General features: G+C 43.0%; 1 protein-coding gene across 4 annotated transcripts in view; it reads right to left on the bottom strand.

Moving 5' to 3' along the window:
* Positions 1–4,109: 4,109 nt before the first annotated feature.
* The window catches only part of SLC4A11 (solute carrier family 4 member 11), a 172,388-nt gene continuing 155,328 nt past the window's right edge, over positions 4,110–21,169 (bottom strand). For all 4 annotated transcript variants that reach the window (XM_054028839.1, XM_054028837.1, XM_054028838.1 and 1 more), the window contains exons 18-20: positions 19,802–19,997; positions 13,723–13,892; positions 4,110–7,577 (exon numbers count right to left, since the gene is read on the bottom strand). In XM_054028839.1, coding sequence (XP_053884814.1) covers positions 7,514–7,577; positions 13,723–13,892; positions 19,802–19,997 — 430 coding nt within the window. In that variant the 3' untranslated portion in view covers positions 4,110–7,513. The remainder of the gene's footprint in view (positions 7,578–13,722; positions 13,893–19,801; positions 19,998–21,169) is intronic.

The following is a 21,169-nucleotide window of genomic DNA, read 5'->3' as shown; positions in this document are numbered from 1 at the left end:
ATCTGTCATTTCTGTCCAACACAGGCAAAGAAACTTGGCTGCATAATATAACCTGTAGGGGTGAATACTTTAGGGAAGTAAGAATTAAAGGGCAAATTCTGCCTTACCCACATGGCAAAGTGCCAATCTTCACAGTGGAAATTGAGGAAGAAGATACTACTCCGTGTGGGTAGGGGGGAAGGGGAAAGGGAGAAGAAAATACAGAACACTGTTTGTAACTAGAATATTTTTTAAGATCGCTCTAACCCAAGTTACTCAGTTAAACGCGTGAGATGCTAAAATTCTGCTGACATTACACGTATGCAGTCAGCTGATGTGTAGGTAGGTACAACTCAAGCCTTCCACCAACCACCATGCTTGGCGAGGGACATGATGGGCTTGCCGGACTCTTGCATTTATACTTCATTTCTCTCTGTTTGGGTCTCTCTGGAGCCAAGATGCCATCTGCCAAGTAGGGTCACAGTTGTGGAGGTGCACCCCAGCCTCAACAGTCAGACCTGGGCACTTCAAGTTAGGCTCCTAACTCTGCGTGTAGGCATCTAACTAGAAGTGACCTGTTTTCAGAGGTTCTGAGCACCCACAAATCTCAGTGCAGTCAAGGGGAGTTGCAGGCGCTCAGCGTCTCTGAAAAACTAGGTCACCTATTTAAGGTGGCGAAGTATGAAGTCAGGCCCCTCACTTCCGCACCCAGGTTTGCAGGGTCGTTGCCAACCACAAGGAGCTCCACGTCCCAAATTCCGGAAGTCTGGGGCTACAAAATATCGCACATTGAAATGGATACATTAATAATGGAAAGGTGTATGGAACATCACTGCTCAGACATGTATTTCACTGAAACAGATACATCGCCTGATGAACTTAATAGTTTATACCGAGAGGGCTGCGTCACTCATTGAATATAATTAATCGCGCCTGGAAAATAGAATCACCTGCAAACCATGGTAATTACCTACTGTACCAGCTATTGCGCTCATTGGATCAGCTACTCCCAGCAAAGCTGACATGTGTCTCATTGCCCTGCTGAACTTGGTAAACCAAGTACGGAAACAGATACATCAGATGTTGAACCTGATACGCAGATTTGCTGTTGGACCCGATCATGTACCTAAGGTGAAGGTACTGTCAGCCAGCTCTTCTCTTTGCGCATTGGGGACAGAGTGCCAAAGACTATTAACCTAAAAGATTTTAATTTAATCAGTTTTCCTCCTTGCTGCCATCTTGCTCAATCACAAAGGGGACAGCACCACAGCAAGAAAGCAGTGCAACAGTGACACAATACAGGAAACCACTGGGATTGGTGCATTTCAAGCTTGAAGTCGAGCAGTAGTTACATTTAGAAGTGTATACTAGCTAGGGGGATTTGGTGGCTTTCCACACCTGGGCGCCCAGCTCAAGTCTAAGTGAAATGAGCTTGATGGTCTAGCTTGGTTCACAACAAAAAGAATCCACATTACAAATGCTACCATACGCATGTTGGCACAACAGGCCACCTCTACTCATCGAACATCCAGGCTTTGGCTTTTATAATGGAAACTGAATTCTCTCACCAGGAGAGGCAGAGATGGGGAGGGAGAGGCAATACATTCCCCAGAACATCATAAATGTTCTATCAACTACAGTTCAGAATCGTACCCAGTGATCCATGTTCTTGCACTTTTCTGTAGAAAAATTATAGACGAATTTTCTTTGCTTGACGGGCAACCATGGGCATTTGTGAAGAAGCAACAATGCTGGAGATGCCATAAGGATTATGGACACAACACAGTGAAAGAAGAAGATATTAGAAGTTGTCAGGCATTTCTGGAACCTCTTAAAATATTCTGGCAACCTCCAATACCCTCAGCTCTTGACACAATCCTGGTTCTTTGCTGTAACACAAGCCAGGCCTGTAGCCCCGGGGATAGAAATGGGAGTTCAAGGCACGTTTTCTTTAAGCAACTTGATTTCAAATTGGCAATGCTATGTGCTTTTCACTTCTAACATCCACAGGCCTCCTTGGAAAATTAGACAATCACATCACTTCAGTATTTCTGGAAGCTCAAGAGATGAAAGAAAGGCCTGCTCTAGTCAAGGACGGCACCAGAAAGCTAACCATCTGAAGAGGTGCTGCATACAGCAGCACAACAATCATATAACAGAAATTATGAATGATTCATAGTTGTCTGAGATGGCACGAGTTGCCATGCCTATACCTTAAAGCTAGCTCAGAATTTGCACAGGCCAGTGAAGATTGAGTGGCCTGCTATAGTGACACATTGCCAATGTCTTTGGAATGGAGAGTAGAAGAGTAGATTTTGCCTCTGATGTATGATCCATGGAAGGAATGTGTGATGGTCAACACAAGGAGAAGAGAGAGCAACGATTTAGCAGCAGTAGCCAATGCCATGGTATGGGAAACAGAACAGGGCAAACAATTTATTAATTTAAACCATCCCTACTGCTGCCAGCTAGCTTCCAGGTATAAATGCACCTTTTAAAAAGTGACCCTCTCACTGTTCTAGGTGACTTTTATCTCTATCTATTCAGACATGTGCAAAGTGAATACTTAGCAGAAATCTGGAACATGATGGCTGTTCTTGAGGTGAGACTAATGTATCTTCTCCCATTGACATTTCTTTCCTTTCTCTTCGAGATGGCAAATGAAATATTTGTTCCGATTAACTCTAGGTCTACAATCCAATCAGCTTGAACCAAAATTCCTGCTTCTCCCAAGATCATGCCATTGAACTATGTTCTCCTGATGATGGTTTCAATGCAGTGAAATGGAAGGTGCACACCTCTCCAAAAGCTGGCTTAATTCGGTGGCTCAGTCGGAGAAGCATGGTTTAGAAGCTGGAGATTTTTTTGTGTGTGGTGTCCTAATGTGATATGCAGTGAGTCAAGGGCTTGTAATGGTCATAGTTCAGCATCTTAGTGTATTGTATTTGTTTTTATAGGATTGTATCCCTAATTCATGGGCGGTTCATCAGTGATGTGTGTTTCTCACAATACAGTGATCTGATTCTACCTTGAGATGTTTCACCAAGTAGCATGTTTGGCCAGAAAGTAGTTTTAATTTTTTTATGTCGCTACCCTAACAGTGACCTGGTGGTATGTAACTAGCTAGCTTTTAACACCCAATAATGCTTTCAAACTTTGCCGCTGCTTGGTGGAGATTTGCGTGTGTTAGTTTCTGAGCAATCTGGAAGGCAGATTGTACCCCATTCAGCAGCCCATACAGCACCAGCGTTCTTTAATACACACACAACAAACCTCAACATATCCATTTCAATGTGTAATATAACAACAGCATTTCATCAGCTTTAAAACGAACTTTCAGACCCGCAGACCTAGTTATCAATTAAGATTACATCTCTACCTGATCAGGATGACTTCTAGCGATACTATTAAGTGCCTACAATCTACAGCCTTTAAAAAAAGTGTATTATATTTCCCAGTACCCTCATAATTTTGGCAGATGTTGGCAACTAATTTAGGTTACAAAATTCCAGTCATTTCACAAGCATTTACTACCTTCTGACTCCAGTAGAATACAGCACAAGGCCCTCTTAATTAACAGCAATCGTCATCTTTTCAGATCCAGTTCTTTGGCAATATTTATACATAACATTGTGCATATCTATCTAAAGAGCTTATAATAAAAGAAAACTTTTGGTTATTACATTCTAACTGTCTTAACCTTCACACAGGTATTAAAGTGCAGAAATAGTTCTGTTTAGCAAACTCTCTTTTCTTAGTTAGTCTACTTCCTGGAAATGCCTTCTTACATAGTAAAAAGAGAAGCAAAAGAACTTTCATTTGTAACAGGAAGGGAAAGGTACTTGTATGAAAATCCTGACTTTTTTTGGTCTGAAATAGGATCATCATTACAAGTATTTTGTGAGCCTGATATAATTCAAGACATTCTGACATAGTCAAGCTTTTCATGTGATACCCATAGATTAGAATGCAGGGCCAGATCCTCAGATAGGGAAAATACGAATAGTGCGATTGACTGCATTGACTGATGATGATTTACATCAGTTGATTCTCTGGCCCATGATTTATATAGTGAAAACCCGGGGGGGGGGGGGGGGGGGGGCGGCAGGGGGGGAAATCTAACAATCATGTTTATGGTAAAAAGAAAATACACGTGAGATTGAAATTGCATCACAAACTGTTGCAAAACAACACCTTATAAAAGTAGTTAGGGTGCTTATTTTAGCTGTGAGGGTTAATTTGCCTCCAAATCATGTTGAAGTGTAACTATTTCTATATTTTACATTGCTTAACTCAGCGACATTTGTCACTGCATCTGGACTGCTATTTTCAGAGAGACTTAGAGAAAAGTAAAGGGCATTTTTGGTTCTTTCAAGAAACTGAGAAAGAGCTCATTTAAAATATGTTACTCCTGCAAGGGCTTTTGTTAGTGCGACACACACAGTCTGTCAATGCAAAAATGACAGGTTGTGGTAACTCATGTAAGTTTACAAGGTGAACCATGAACCCTATGGTAGCTGTTCTATTGCACATAGTTTTTTAGGGTTTTCTTTTCCTTTTTAGTCCTACAGTATTTTCATGCAGTTTGCAGGTATGCTCATAGGCTTTTCTGTAACTAGATTTATTGTATATGTACAGTGAAATTCACCTCCTGTGCAGAGGGTCAACCCAAAACCTATGGACAACTTATGTTCCATGAGACTGCACAGAGATGAATTTCACCTATGGACTTTTACTTGAAACAGCTGCTTTGCTCGCAGCATTCACGCCCCGCTCCCAGTCAGGGGATCCATCATGTGCTTTATACCCTCTCATGCACGGAGTCTGATTTTTCACATTGTGAGGTCTGCTGTTAGAAACACAAACACTGGGAGCCCAGGCATCAGTGACATAACACAACAAATGTGTAGTTCGAACAGCCATGTTTTCAACACGCAGGTCACTCCAAAGTATTTGAGACACCTAATCTCCTTTTCAGGGGGTTTCATTTCAATGTGTTTTACACTGGGAAGGAAAGAATTTGTTGGAAAATTGTCTTATTGCAATTCATATCTGACCATGGACATCAATACTGTTCACTTTTTGAGTCACCTAGCCTCTTTTGTTTGGACTGGCATAGACTGCCCTCTGGACCATACAACAGTCTTGTTTGCTGAACATTCACCTCATCTTTAGGTGAAATTAAAGAAATGAATAAACTTTAATTTGAAACTTCTGCAACGACTACTAGCAACCCTGCCATAGACCTGATGCCAGGATTAAGAATATTAGTCAATGTGCATAATAATTTAGTTGCCTTTAATTCTTTTCTTGTTCTGGATCATGCAAAAAGCGTCAGATCTGTTTGTTAGTTAGCCATGTTTGTTACTATAGTGATTTCTTTTTGGTGTGCTAAGACATTCCTAGTAAAAACAAATGAATGGCAATGCCCACGTTTCATTTATTAGAAGGGCCAGATTAGGCCTTGCCCTTCACAGCACATCCGCAGGAGTTGAGTAGAACAGAAGGTTACATTTTCAAGGTAATACAATGCTGCTTAGATGGCTAATGAAGTAGAGAATCTATTTCCCTGCAATTACTGTGCTCAATGTTTATCCCCGACAGTAACATATACACCCTTAGGAACAACCTGGTGCTCCTTCATTGGATTGTCAATGGGAAACTTATGAAACTTCAAAGAGAAACTGAACACTCTGCTCTCAGTAGTTTCCTTGAAAGCTGTAGGCAACTGCATTATGATGGAATCCCTTTGAGTGTTATTAAAAGCAAACTAATTATTGAATGAGTTACTAAGTTTAGGGTTATAAGTTTGGTTTTAGCAGATGAGCTTTCTTCCCCAGTTCCTCTCAGTGACGGAGAGATGTGTTGTTTACTTCGTAAAGAGAGCCAAATCGCCGATGTATTCTGTCTGATAAATCTCACCGCCAATTGTTGTGCAAACAATTTGCTTGAAACAAAACACTTGTCTGCACTAATCTACTGTCTATTTGCATTTATTGTCATGGGATCCTAATTTTTGCTTTTTAAAATGATCTTCATTGCTCCACTTTCTTTTCTTGTAAAGTTTGCCCTTAGCTGCACTGCAGATCAATATGGAATTCGTTAAAGGATAGCTTGTTTCACAGTACTTCAAGTATAGAAAAACTGACCATAATACCAGCTAAATTAAATAAACCAAAAGATAAAACAGATAGCAGGAGAGTTAGAATTCATACAGAAATATAATGTAATGTCTGGGGGTGGGGGAAAATGGGAGGTAGCTACAAAACTGAAACAGTGAAGTGACAAACAGAAATATTGATTAGAAAACAACCAACTTTCACTGCATACTGTACATTAAAATTAAATGGAAAATTCACGTCAGAAAGGAGTATGCAGGTCACAAAAGCCAAAGGGCTAGAGGAAAATGAAAGAATGTTTGAACTTAGCAGTATGTTTAAAAATAATCATCAGTAATTGGGTTAATGCAGTTTGACAAAGAATGGCTTTGAATAAGAAAAAAGAAGTACTGAAGCAAAGGACAAATGTATGTCAACATAGTACAGGTAACACTGATTGCACAAGAACACTTTCAATATCTTGAAAGAATATGCCTATATATCCAATATATGTATAATATATATATGCAAAATATATACACAAATCTAAATTATGTATGTATATATGTACACATAGGCAGTTCTGTACATATGTATATGCGAACATTAATGCACATGACTGAATTTTGCCACGTTTCAGCATCCAGGTGAATTTGGGCACAACCAAAAAGGTTGCTGCTGTACAAACCTACAATTCTATATTTGATTACTGAGAAGTAACAGTGTAAAATAGGTTCAACTAACTCCCAAGCGGCTTAGAGCCAGCTGTAATTACATCAGCATCACAAAGTGAATCCAACCTCTGAACATTTCTGGTACATATGACGAAATTAAATAATACACAATCTCAGCACAACCATATTCTTTTGCTTCCCAGCCCATCCACTAATCAAGAACTTGACGAGATCACTACACGTCTCCTCTGACATAGGGCTATCCTTCTGGAAGATGAACTGGAGAGATGGGTAATTGCATTAAAGCTCCAAATTATTCAGTAATTCTGTAAAGCAAGGGTTGATTACTGTCCTTACATATCAATAGTGTTCTGGGAAAAGGGACAGTGTATAAAAAAGGGATCCCCCCCTAAAAAAAGGGAACACGAGGCAACCCTAGCACAGCACAATCCAACAAGAGAAACACATTGATCTGTGGGATTTCAAGTTTTAGGATGTAGAAGGTAACATTTCCATAAAGCTGGCTTGCCTCAAAACTCAGAAGAATACTGGCCTCTCAATCCAAGCCTGTTTTGATCTGAAACTTGAATGGCCAATTGGTCTTCAACCGTGTATCTCCAAGTGCCAGACTAGAGCAGAAAGAAAGTCCTGGAGGTTCTAAACAAAAGAGAACTTCAGATAAATAATTCTACATCTCAGCAAGGCTGCCATTTCCTTTCGATCTGAAAAGCTGTTCGTTGTTCTCAGAGCAGAGATTCATTTTTAGTGCTCCGCGTCCATAGCATCTAAGTATTTTGCTTCAATGATCCTAGGAAGCAGGTTATACCTACGAGTGAACAGAGAGAATTAGATTCAGGTTAGTGCTGCAATAAGGGGTATGCTCATCCTTTTCCAGGCTCTTCAGAGCTGGGTGTGTCTGGGGCAATTCATGCAACTTGCTGATTTACATCAGGTTTGTGAAGCTGGAGGGAAAACACAGCCATGTTTGCTCACATCGCGGGAATCCCTGAAACGGCAGTGTTGCAAAGAATTGCCTAGAACAAACTGCCCTCAGCTGTCAGGGCAGCATCTCCACCATGGCCAGTGCTGGTGCTCCCTCTCCCCTCTGAAGGCGGCAAGGATGGAGTGGAATGTTGGCCTCGCCCCCACATCTGTGTCCCTGGCTGGTTTGGGGGAGGCAGCTGACCAGAGCTTTTGATTGGTTGAAACAGAACATAAATAGGAGGAGCTGACGTGTTCAGGAGGGGTCTAGCTTTCCTAGAACATCATTTCCCTCTCTAATGTCTGGTGTTCAAAAGTCACAAAGCAGGACCCAAAACATCATGAGACTGGCTTAAAACAGGACGCCATTTCAAATAAAAGAATACGTTTGAGTTCCTTTTACGAGAACCCAAATAAAGAAAAGTCATTAAGATTCTCAGACACTCAATGCCTCCAAGAGCTGGGGCTTTAAGAAAACACACCAAATATTGCTCGTGAGTGCTAGCACCACTGCTTTTACAGTCACTCGTCTTTTGCTTCTGCCCACTTCACTGTGTTCTACATGTCTTGTCCCTGTGAGGTCTTTGCGGGAGGGACTGCCTTATTCCATGTTCCAACCAGGACCCCATTGTGCCGGGCACGGTACAGATTGGGGCCTCTGGAATCTACTTTTATACAACATAATAATAACGGTATCTTCTTTGAGTGAAACAAACACTAAGTGACAACACAGTCAACATTAATAAACTTTCTCCTTAATATATTCTACTGGATATGTGTAGATTAATCCTCTGCTTCCTCAACAGCACAGGAAGTTACTTTTCAGCTATTTAAATAATAAAGACAACAATGTAATAAGCCTGGTTTAGATTTAGAGCTCCTCAATTGGTAGCCAGGAAAGGAGATTTCAAATCTCACTAACTGCAGCGCAATGTCCTAAACTCCTCAAATTGATCCGACATGAGATAAACACTGGAAAACGAAAACATCCTGGAAAACACAAACTCTGTTTGATCTACATTCAATTCATGTTGTGAAACACAAATGATTGTGCAAAGAGGAAAAGGGATGCTTAAAATACTCTCCTATCCAGGGGGATACAGTGCCAGAGAAGTCATGTTTAGTCAGCAGCATCCATGCTTCCCCAAAGCTCTGACCCTGCTAAGAATTGAGAGAGGTCACATTTTCTCCGGATGGAATATTCCATTACAGCCAGGGTAAAGTCTCCCAAAAATAATTACTCCTGGGGGCATTCTGCGCCAAAACATTAAAAATTCTGCGCACAATATTTTAAAATTCTACAAAACTCTGCAAATTTTATTGGTCAAAATAACACTACATAATCACACCGGTTTCAATTATTTTGGTAAGTTATTTCAAAATACCTGTCAGCAAGTATGTCTGTAAGAACATGGATACACGCAAAAATTCCCCCAGGAGTAGAGAGTTAAAGAAACCCCCTATGCCAACCCCTGTTTCTCTGCCCTCTTCTCCCCACCAGAGTCCAGCCATGGGGCCAGACACCCACACCGCTCCCCACAGAGCTCAACTGTGGGTTCCCGAGCCAAGGGATCTGGAGGGAGAAACACCCTGATGCTTGGTCCCAGGCTTACATGGAGTTTCCTGCATGCTGCCCTCGCCTTCCCTCAGGGCATGCTGGGAACTGCAGCTGCCAGGAACCCTCTAGCTCCCTCTCCCTTCCCCCAGCAGCATCTTCTATGTGCGAGCTGGGCTCTGCCGAATCCAGTGGCCCCTAGTGGCACTGCAGCCCATTTCTGTGGGGGAAAGGAAATTCTGCGCGCACAATGTTAATTTCTGCAAAATTCTGCTGGGACTCACTGGATACGGATTCAGTTCCCAGCTCTGCCAAACACTCCCCGTGTGACACAATCTCCCTTCCGATTCTTTATCTATATAATGGGGATAATACTTCCCTTCTCCTACTCCGTGTCTGTCTTGTCTATTTAAATGATCAACGATGTGGGGGCAAGGACTGTCACTTACTATGTGTCTGTACAACACCTAGCACAACAGGGCCTCGAGTCTTGGTTGGGGACTCTCAGCAGCAAGGTGGGTTGATTTAAAGCATGATTTCAAGCACCGAGTGGAAAGCTTTCATTTAATTAATCAATTTTAATCAACTTTTCCATTTGTATTTCAGTTATTTTCTAAAGCAGGGGTCGGCAACCTTTTAGAAGTGGTGTGACGAATCTTCATTTATTCAGTCGGATTTAAGGTTTCGGGTTTAAGTCAGACATTTTAACGTTTTTAGAAGGTCTCTTTCTATAAGTTTATAATATATAACTAAACTATTGTTGTATGTAAAGTAAATATGATTTTTAAAATGTTTAAGAAGCTTCATTTAAAATTAAATTTAAATGCAGAGCCCCCCGGACCGGTGGCCAGGACCCGGCCAGTGTGAGTGCCACTGAAAATCAGCTCGTGTGCCGCCTTCAGCACGCGTGCCATAGGTTGCCTACCCCCGTTCTAAAGAAAGGAGCACGCTCACTGGTTGATATAACCATTAAAACATGTTGATGTACAGCTAAATAGAGCTTTAAAGTAGATTTGGTACATCTTTTTGCTACTCAGAAGGGTTCACTGTTACTATGTACATTTATTTAAGCAATTATATAGCTTAGTATGTTCAGATTCTTATCAATTGTACATTTGTGTAAGTTAGAAAATGGCCAACGATGGGTGAAGCCATAAATATTCATAATTCATAAAGAACTGAGCCAATCGGAGCAAAGGTAGGGAGAAGCTATAGAAAAGGAGTACGAGACCACCCCTGTGGGCTCAGTGGATGATCCTGACAAGATACATGATGGTGTCTCCTGGAGTCGGAGGCTAGGTCCTAGTGTCTGTGGTGACTTTGCCAGCCTCTTGTGCCCAGTAGCACAGCACCTGGGTCCCCCACAGGATCAAGCCTTTAATACAGCACATGTCCTACTGTGCCATATTCATCAAGATTGGCTTCAAAAGTTGGATATTTATCCTCTGGTTCTCTCTCTCTGTAGGAAAGCAGCCTTTAACTCAAAAGTTTTTGATAGAGGCTCATGGATTCAGCATATTTAATTTTTATTTAAATGTTTTGATTATAAGAAGTTTAGACCTTAACATATTTTGTATTAAATTCAGATTTCATGGTAAACAGGTTTATTTTGTCAAGAAAAACATTAATTTAAATAAATTTAAATTAAAAATCCAATCCCCTTCCCCCCCCCCACAAGAAAAACCATCTGTTTTTATTCACCCTGCTCAGCCCTGCTGTAACACTAACTAACGAGGACAAAAATTCAGGACACAGAGAAGTAACGGTTCTCACAGTTACAAACTTGCTCTGATTGCACATACTGAAGTATCCATCTTGCAGTCTAAGCAGTAATCCCTAATATTGTCCATGTGCAGTGTGAGATAGTGAATGTTGCTATGAGAATTGTAACTTGGAGTGCAGGGGACTGGACTAGATGACCTCTCAAGGTCCCTTCCAGTCCTATGATTCTGCAATTCCTATTTTTTTAAATACAGTTAAACAATGTAACCTCAATGTTGTTGTATGTGGGGGTTTTGTTGTTTTTTGCAATCCAGTCCCCCCCCCTTCTAATTAAAGGAAAGCAAAACATATGCAGGATAACATTTAAATGATTTCACTTCCATTTTCAATCCACACCTCGCTCTACTGTGAGCTGTTCTCCTGACAGCAGGGCTAGATGGCAAGGTGGTACAAACACCTGTGGACGGTCTGCACTAGTGCTCCCTGTATTACTGTAACGCCCAGTTGTCAGTATGCGGGATTGAACCTGGGACCTCTGGAGCTTAGTGCATGAGCCTCTACTGCATGAGCTAAAAGCCACCTGGCTGTTAGCTAAGGCTGTAGAGCAGACTCATTTTAGCTTTACTCATTATGAGGAGAGGCTGAGGGAACTGGGATTGTTTAGTCTGCAGAAGAGAAGAATGAGGGGGGATTTGATAGCAGCCTTCAACTACCTGAAGGGGGGTTCCAAAGAGGATGGAGCTCGGCTGTTCTCAGTGGTGGCAGATGACAGAACAAGGAGCAATGGTCTCAAGTTGCAGTGGGGGAGGTCCAGGTTGGATATTAGGAAACACTATTTCACTAGGAGGGTGGTGAAGCGTTACCTAGGGAGGTGGTGGAGTCTCCTTCCTTGGAGGTTTTTAAGGCCCGGCTTGACAAAGCCCTGGCTGGGATGATTTAGTTGGGAATTGGTCCTGCCTTGAGCAGGGGGTTGGACTAGATGACCTCTTGAGGTCCCTTCCAACCCTGAGATTCTATGATTCTACCTCTCTCCTAAGTGGTCTCGGTGCCACTAGATGGGACAGAACACCACACCCAGGCGGTGTGGGGGTTACATTAGCACCAGAGGTGACGCACTGTTGTTACCGCAACCAAAAAAGAATTACCTAACATTTTCATTTAGACACAGCCACTGAGGGGAAGGGACAGGAGATGCTCACACATGTGCTGCTGTCATTGTCTGGCTGGAGGCATTTTCTGCAAGGCTGGGTTAAGTGACCAGCAGCTCATACGGAAAAGCAGCAATTAAGGGCAGCAACAGAAAACGACAGTCATCCAGAGCCTAATCCTGATCCTAATGGAGACCATGGCAGTTTTGATGTTCCCTTCAACGGGGACAGGATTGGGCCATTAGTTTCCACCTTTGACGCACACTGTTCATTTGCAATCATTTTCTTGCAGATTCTCCGAGCAGCCCCCATGTCTTTTGGATCAGGTGGGAAACGCTGCCTTGTAATGCATCAAAGGCAGCAGGGCATCATTAAACTGCTACAATGCTGGCCAATGCCCAACAAGCATGCTGAGAAGTGATTTTTAATAGCTTATTACTGTTTGATGTTTAATTCATTTCCCACCACACCTAAGAAAGGACAGAATACGAAAGAGGGCGTCGGTCAATTGTTTTATTTAATGAGCCAAAAAAACCCCAACTCCTACAGTGCTGAGAAAATGAATTTCTTTCACTCACTAATGGCCCCTAAAGCATCAAGGGAGTCTCCCGAAATTTAGACCAATCCCCCCGCAAAAACACAAATCACTTCTGGGCCACTATGGCATATTTCAGCCAATTGTGAACATGTGCCAATGTAATCTTAACACAAGGGAGCACTGCACAGGAGACTACTGTAATTGTGCAGAGGTTTGAAGCTATAAAGCACTAAGTTAACACTAAGAGTTCTTTAGGAGAACATTCGTTACTGTGTGTAACAATTCTGCTGAGAGTAACTAGTTACAGGTCAAGCTGGGGTGCTGCATGCGTAATCTAGGACATTACAGGTTGAAGACTCAATCACAGCTTTACCCCAATCAAGAGACTGTCATGCTACTCCTAGAGCAGACCAATCTGCCTTCTGCGTTCCTCCTTGCTTCTGTGCTACAGTCTGTCTCGGTCATGGGTGGCTTTCACTTAGATATCTTAGCTGGTGTATATGGTTCCAAGGCTCCCTGCCCCACGCCACCTTGGGAAGTCCTGAGAAAGATCCCATCCACCGCACACTGCTAGTCATAATCCTGGTAGCTGGTTCCAGGGGAGCAAGTTGGCACCTTGTGTGACCACTCAAGCCAGTGCAGAATATGGCACAGGATCATAGAGAAATCGAAGGGCGAGTCTACACTACAGTGCTACATGGGTGCAGCTGTGCCGTGTAGCGTGTCTGGTGAAGATGCACCATGCCGATGGAGGAGCGCTCTCCTGTCACCATGACGACTCCACCTTGGCAAGAAGCGTAAACTACGCTGGCAGGAGAGTGTCTCCCGCCGACATAGCGCTGGTGTGGACAGCGCAAAACTTGCATCGCTCAGGGAGTGCGGGGGCTTTTTCACACCCCTGAGCAATGTAGTTTAGATCAACTTCAGTAGTAGTGTACACCTGCTCTAAGTAGTATGTAGTTGCCTCGTCAGAAGCCAAACCGCCTGGCCACTCAGTGAGGTGTCTTTGGTACAGAGAACGTCTTACCTGATTGGGATCATTCCTATCATAATGAGAGGAAAAATCATCTTCATGTACGGTAACGGTGACATCCCAAACCCACAGAGGATGAGGAGCTGAAGAACCTGTAGGCCTGTGAAATAATGGATCTTCCTCTGAGGGACCCTGCGGATGTAATGCGTCGGAGGGTAAGCCGTCTGTGAACGAGAGAAGATGTATACGTCAGGCAGCAATAGACAAATCAGTCCAGGTGGGAATAAAGTCTAAAAAGTGTGCCCATTAGAGAAATTATTTTAGGGAAACCATCACCACACAGCTGTAAGGGTTCATATCACACATCAAGTCAACGGGTAGATATCAGAAATACACAAACGGCACTGCAGATGTTGAAGGACTTTCTAAGTGGAGTACTGGCCCGTTCCTTAAGCCAAAAGGGCTGAACTGGGGATTTCTAGGGTTAAAGCTAATACTGGCAACAGAACACAGAGAATGACTGGGCAATAAAAAAGGGGGGGAAACCAGAGATAGACTCGCCTCGAGGAACATCTGGAGCACAAGAAATACTGATCTAAATGCCATAATTAGATTCCCCTGTGTATGATTAGCAGCACTTTGTAGCAACATGTAAAATATCCGGGGGCGAGGGAGAGTGTGTGCATCATGTGGTGATGCTATGTTAGGCAGATCTGTTTGCGTGCTGCTCCCATTTCAGTTTGTTTTCTATGTTTTTACCATTTGAGAACTTTCCATCTTCTCTTTAGGGGGCAGACTTCAGCCCAATCTGAGATCGAGCAACTGTGGAACTTAGCTGGGGAGAGGATAGAAGAGACCCTACACAAGGAGACGGCAATGTAGCGTGAGTAGGAGTGACTATCCGCTGATGTGGATATAGATGAATGGATCTAGGATGACAGCACCAGTTATGCAGGTTTCCTAACCTAGATACAACAGGCTAATCTGTACTAAAACAGATATTATTTGTTATTTGTGTATCATAGCACCTAAGAGCCCTGTCACGGGCCAGGACCCCATAGTGCTAGGTGCTGTACAAACACAAAATAAAAAGACAGTCCCTGCCCCAAACAGCTTACAACCTAAGTATAAGACAAGAGACAACAAATGGAGTACTCTGCATACAATATCCATACCCATTCTTTACTTACAAATGAGTATATTCAATCAATGGAATCTACAGTACCTGTGATATCCTAGGTAGCAGTGGGTTTCAACAGATGCCAAATAAAATTAGGAGACTGTTTTTCCATTAGGACCAAATCCTGGGCTCAAGTGAAATCAACGGGAGTGTTGCCAGTGAAAAAGAGTTACTAACCTTCCGTAACTGTTGTCCTTTTGGATGGACGTGTGCAACACATCTCAATCTTGGTGCATATGCAATCTGCACAAAGTCGTTGGAAATATTTCTCTCTGGTACCCATCCAGGCGACTCAAAGGCCCTCTGCTATGGTGCGCCACTGTGTGCTGGTATAAAGGGCCCAGTCGCCCCAGAACCATCTCAGTTCCTTCTTTCTGGACTGCTCCAATGCAGAGGGATAGGAGGGTGGGTTGTGGAATGGACATGGGCAATACATTTAGAAGAATACCAGTTACAGAAGGTTAGTAACCGTTTTTTCTTCTTCGAATGATTGCACATGTGCATTCTATTCTCAGTGACTCAAGCCGTAAAGTAGGAGGAGGGATCCAAGTTCATGGACATACAGAATGGAGCACAACTTGTTCAAATTTAGCTTCACCTCTAGAGTATTGGATGATGGCATAATGGGATGCAAAGGTGTGAACTGAAGAGCAGTTTGCTGCTCTACAAATTTCCTGGATAGCGAACACACCAAGGCTACTTGTGATCTTTCTTATGTAATGTGCTGTCACTTTGTTGGGCGAGGAAATGCCTGTAAGATCATGACTTACACTAATGCAGGAGGTTACCCAAGATAAAGTTCTTTATGAAGAGACTGAGAGACCCTTCATTCTGTCTGCAATGGGTCTGAATGGTTGGGTTGACAAATGGAACTCTTTAGTTCCGTCTACGTAGAGTGCCAAAAATCTCTTAACACCTAGAGTATGCAGGCATTGCTCCTCTCCATTGGAGTGTCATTTTGGGGCCAAAGATAGGTAAGTAAATCTTGTGGAAGCCCCGAGGACAGTGCCCAATAGCTCCTGAGCATGGACACCACTGAAACCACAGTCCTACCTGCCAAGTCTGCTGCATCCAGTGCAGCCTGCAGCAAAGTTCTTGCTACAGATTTCCCCTTATTAACTAACTAACAAGGAGAATTCCTGCTTAGGGTCCTCTGGCAGCATGTCCCTAAACTTTAACATGCAGTCCCAAACATTAAAATCATAATGTCCCAAAAGAGCTTGTTAGTTGGCAATCCCGTCTTGCAACCCCCAGTAGAATAAACTTTTCTGCCAAATAGATTATCCTTAGCGGGGCAGTAGCGCCTTGATGGATAGTGGCAAGAGCAGCTCTGAGGCTGGGAAGCACAGGCGCCAATTTCCAATCCAGAGGAGGATGAGGCTCCCTCTGCTGGCCAAGGACAGGCTGCTCCTGATGGTGCTGAAGACTGGTGGCGAGTCAGAGAAGAGCATCGCACTGCCAACACTGCAGGCTTCCCCTTCGCTGATACCATCAGGTATGATGTCTGAGGCAATGGAGTTTGTAGTGGTACTGAGCACTGCACTGACAATACTGGTGTCTACTGGTACCGATTGCATGGTCTCCTGCACTGCCAGGGAAACTGGTACCAATAGGTTCAGCAGACCTCTCACTGCCACAGACGCCACCAGAGTGGTAAGTTCAAAGATGGTCTCGGAACAGATGCAGTACTGCAGACATAGAAGGTGCTCCATCAGGCCCTGAACTAGATGGTACCTATGGAGTCAATGGTGCTGGTTTCTGTGGTATCAGAGGAGTGCTTGGGTTTCAGCTGCACTCTATGCTTATCCCAAGCCTAGAGAATTTTGGTGCCAGTAACCTTCCTTAATGGTGATCTGCTGAGAGGTCGTATGCCTCTTCTTAGGCATGGGGAGAGTGAGCAGTGCTGGGTCTTGGGCAACATAGAAGACTCCTAACCAATGATGAAGCAGTCACTGCTGAGTCCAAACAGCTGGTCTCAGGGCTGCTGGCATGCACATAATCTTTAGCCTGGCTTCTCGGTCTTCCCTTGTCCTAAACTTAAAGTCTTTGCAGATTTGGCAGCAACCTCAAATATGAGCTTCCCCCTAAAGAATTCAAGCAGCTTGAGTGTGGGTTGCTCAGATACATTGGCCTAGTGCAGGAAATGCAGGATACCCTTTGGAAGAAATGGAAACCCCAAACTGGGAACTGAAAAAGAAACAAATCCCATCTACACTATGAACGAAGGACTACTCAATTAGAAAACTATTTACAATGAGCACACAGAGCACGTGCTAAGGCAAGCCAAGAACTTCCAATGACAATCCCGGGCAGTAAGAAAGTTCTGAGGGGTTTCTTGGACCACTGGACACAGTGGCGCATGGCAGCAGAGTGCACTTGAGCTACCCCATGGGTACCACTGAAGGAAAAATTTCCAACAACTGTGAGCTGGGCACGTGCTCACCAAGAGTGGAACACGCATGTGCAATCTCTTGAAGGACAACCATAATTTGGCCCTTATTACAATACCATAATGTATAAGGTGGAGATTCACATTACTACTTGTTGCTGTCTAACCTAGTGACTGGCTTTGCTTCTGTCCTGGTAACATCAGCAGAAGAACTAAATGGAATTTCTGCTCCACTTTGAAATTTGTTTCCATCCTGGATCGGAAAACCAAAATTTCCTGCTTAATAAAAATTCCAAAAAATGTCTGTTCGGGACCATCAAAATGTTTCCCATAAGGTAAAAACGTTTAATCACAACTTCATCATTTTGATTTATTGTGTGTCGATGTTTAGCTGATATTAAAATATAACATATATAAATGTAATATAATATTAAAATCAATATTTTAACATGTCAATATTGTTAAAATGCAATGAGAAAGTTGAAATGAATCATTTCCACTTTTTCCTGATGAAAATTTGGTCAAAGTCAACATGCCCCTGAGAATCAGTGCGAATTCGGCAAAACTGCATTTTCCAATGGAAAACTATTCTACTGAAAAATTGTCAATGGATTGTAATCGGTAGCTTTCCGGAATGACAGTCTACCTTGGAAGTCAACTGCTTATCAGCTGTGAAATGTAATTGGTTTCTAAAAATACTCTATTAGCAGGCGAACTGAAAAGCATTTTCACATGCCACGATCTGAGATAAGGGTTCTTTTTCCTCTCTTGCAATAACTGATAACTTCACTGAACAAGGCAGGGATATCTTCTGTAGCTGGGGAATGTAATTCTGAACTCAGGACATGGTGAGTAAGTGAAGGAGTAACTAATTTTTCACCAGCTAGCTTTAAACTGCATTTGTTTAGTTTAGACTTGCACAAACTGAACATTTCTAGTCACGATTTGAGATGTTAAACCTTTGTTTTATAAAAAGAAAAATGTTTCACTATGCCATTGGCTTCACTCGCTTCTCAAATTCATTGTCATTATACACCTGGTATTTTATGGGATTTATACAGCATACAGATATTATCCCTGTATGTAGACATTGTGGCTGGCTTTTAAAATATACGTTCCAGATATTTTACAGTCAGAGGGTAGAAATATATTAATACATGCAAATCTATTTAATGGTATTGTTCAAGCATTTATGGCTTGTACTCTGCAAACACTTCAGGGTTTGTCTCCAGCAGGAGTAACAATATAAGGTCCTTTGGAGCCCATTTCTCCTGAGGTGAAAGATTAGCACATTGAAGCTCGGTCACTTCTGTGCAAAACTCACAGAAGGGAAAAGTTGCTTGGGAAGCCCCATGTAACTGACTCTTCGGAGTCCCCCAGGCTGGAATGGGGTATTTTAAAGGCAACAAATAGAAGAGTTTAAGTAATTTATAATACAGATAAAAGAAAACAAGGGCAACAGGAAAACCTGTACCAACCAATGCTAAGAACCATGGAACTAATGGGTGAACCATAACTATTCAGTCACGGAGGTGTTTTTGAATGCCATTCCCCTCTTTGTTTACTCTGACTGCAAGTTCTTTGGGCAGGGACTTGTCTTACTCCTGGGGTTTGGCATCCTAAGCATGCAGAGCTTGAGGCTCCATGGGGAACCGCACTCCCAGCACCACAGATTTCCAGCATGCAGAGATGTTTATACATCTGCCTGAACTGAATGTGGGTCAAGTCAATATTATTGTTTGTATTACAGTAATACACAGATGCCTCAGTCTGGATGAATGTCCTATCCCGCCAGATGCTATTGAACCCAAAGAGAGACGGACAGTCCTTGTAGCAGCAAAGAGCTTACAATCAGGGTGTTCCTCGCTTTTACGAGCACTAGTTTCACTCTTTTTTTAATAGAAAAAAAAATAAAGTTACTGGCTAACCGTTGCCCTGAGGAATTTTCACTGGGAGCCGCATGCTCATGGCTGAGAGCCGGGTTCAACTCACTGTCTAACGTACACCAAGAGGTACTAGAATTCTGAACGTTTTGGGGGTAAATTAAGTGCAAAGGGACTCAAACATGCCATCCCCATCATTGTGAGAAGGGGTGAGTTCAAGGTCCAAAGAGCTTGTGCCTTGTTTGCCAACCTGCAAGGAAGTAAAAACCACATGACAAATATCAACACAAAATGAGGGTGTGATGCAAAGGCAGGCAATAAAAGCGCCTTCATGTATCAAGCAAAGGAGAGGAACCTAAGGTTTTTGAAGCACCCTTCCTGTCAGGGTTAATGGCGAGCCTGTCAGGAATCCTGTGGTGGCCTATTGCCCTGTAATTATTATGGTGGCCGCACGCACAAGACAGCTTATATAGGGCGTGTGGTGTGTGAGTGTGTGGGGAGGATGGCTTGGGGAAGGAGGAGGCTAACACACACATAATCATGGACTATTTAATGGCAATGTTTTGAAGCTGTAGTAATCAACTCATTATATGAGTTTCCTCAGGAAACAGAGTGTAAGGTGCTATTTCTTGTTCCATATCCTGTGCAGTAAATTTCCAGTTCCAGGACGACTCTCTATACCTGTTCTTTCAGCAAGAGGGCCACCCTCTCGAAGAGCTGATTCCCATCAATGGAGGTCAGGGCGATGTACAAGAAGAGGCCATAGAGGACTGGCTTCGGGATCCACTGCAGTGGGAAGGGCAGGAGGAAGAGCGAGAGACCCACCAAGAAGTTGGCCACCAGTGTAGTCAGTCGTGTCTCCTTCACGCTCACTATCCTGTAGGTGGGAGAAGACACACAGTGACACGGAAGCAAAGACTGAGAAGGATAACGATGGGTCAACCCCCATGCTCACTGTTGGGGCTCACTCACACTGCTATGGGACATGTGTCATTCCAATTCAGCAATCATCAAGTATCTCCAGCCAAATGCTAATATTTTCAGAAGACAGAAACCCTCCTGGACTCAGTCCAGGCATTTCGCCCACCACTCAAACAGAGCAGCTGGCTAAGTGCCAGGACCAAGTTTGCTTATTTAATTTTCTGTCTCTACTCTGGTTTTCTCCCCAGCTCCGAGGATCCTATCTGAGCTTAAACTAAACTATTTAGTTATCTGCAGTTTGCTAAACAGAATCACTTTAAAACATGCTAGAGCCCCCTTTCTGCACGTTAAACCTTCCCAGCACTACCTGATTTGTGCATATATGTTATTACACATGTACATGCCCCCCTCTCCAAAAAGAAGTCAGGGAGCTGCTTCTGTGGAAACTCACTAGTGACCCACTTGAAAACACATTCTCCTGACTAAGTCGTCAGCATTTTTGATAAACACAAGAATCCCCTTGTTTACACACCAGGGAAAATGCTCAGAGAATTATGTAGGGAATTAGGAACTTAATCCTCTGGTGGTGTATGGCAGTTGCCATTAACCATGCTAAAAACATAACTACTTAATGCAAATTTCCAGAATTTGACAGATTTTTAGACTGACAGACCTGTCACTGGAAAAATATTGACAGGAAGTAAGAAAGGACAAAGTAACTTTAAAACACACTGTACAACACACAGTCTAGAAACATTCCCGAATGTGAAACACAGTGCCCCATGCAGTAAGCCAAAAAATAAGATAAGAAAAAAGGACATTGCTACCCTAAATGTGAGCAATCTCTGCCATTGGCCCACGTGCCTACCAAAAACAGCGAAAAGGGGAAAACTCCTCTCCCAGGATTATAAAAAAAAAAATGGACAGTTTACCTGTATTTTTGTTTCCTTATAAGGAAATCTAACCACCAATCCAGAGGTTAACTGCTGGCAAAGGCCTGCCTATATCAGCACAGAGACAACCGGACTGAAGATTGTTTCGGTGCCTGTGAGTGGGGGAGCCCACACTAGTGGTAAACGGCCATGCCTCATGGTTAGGGGGAGGGAAGGGAACCCGGGTTCTCCCGCT

Source organism: Malaclemys terrapin, chromosome 5 (assembly GCF_027887155.1).
Source record: "Malaclemys terrapin pileata isolate rMalTer1 chromosome 5, rMalTer1.hap1, whole genome shotgun sequence".
NCBI classification, from domain to species: Eukaryota; Metazoa; Chordata; order Testudines; family Emydidae; genus Malaclemys; species Malaclemys terrapin.
Note: the sequence above shows the minus strand (reverse complement) of the source record. Positions and strands in the feature narration are given on the sequence as shown.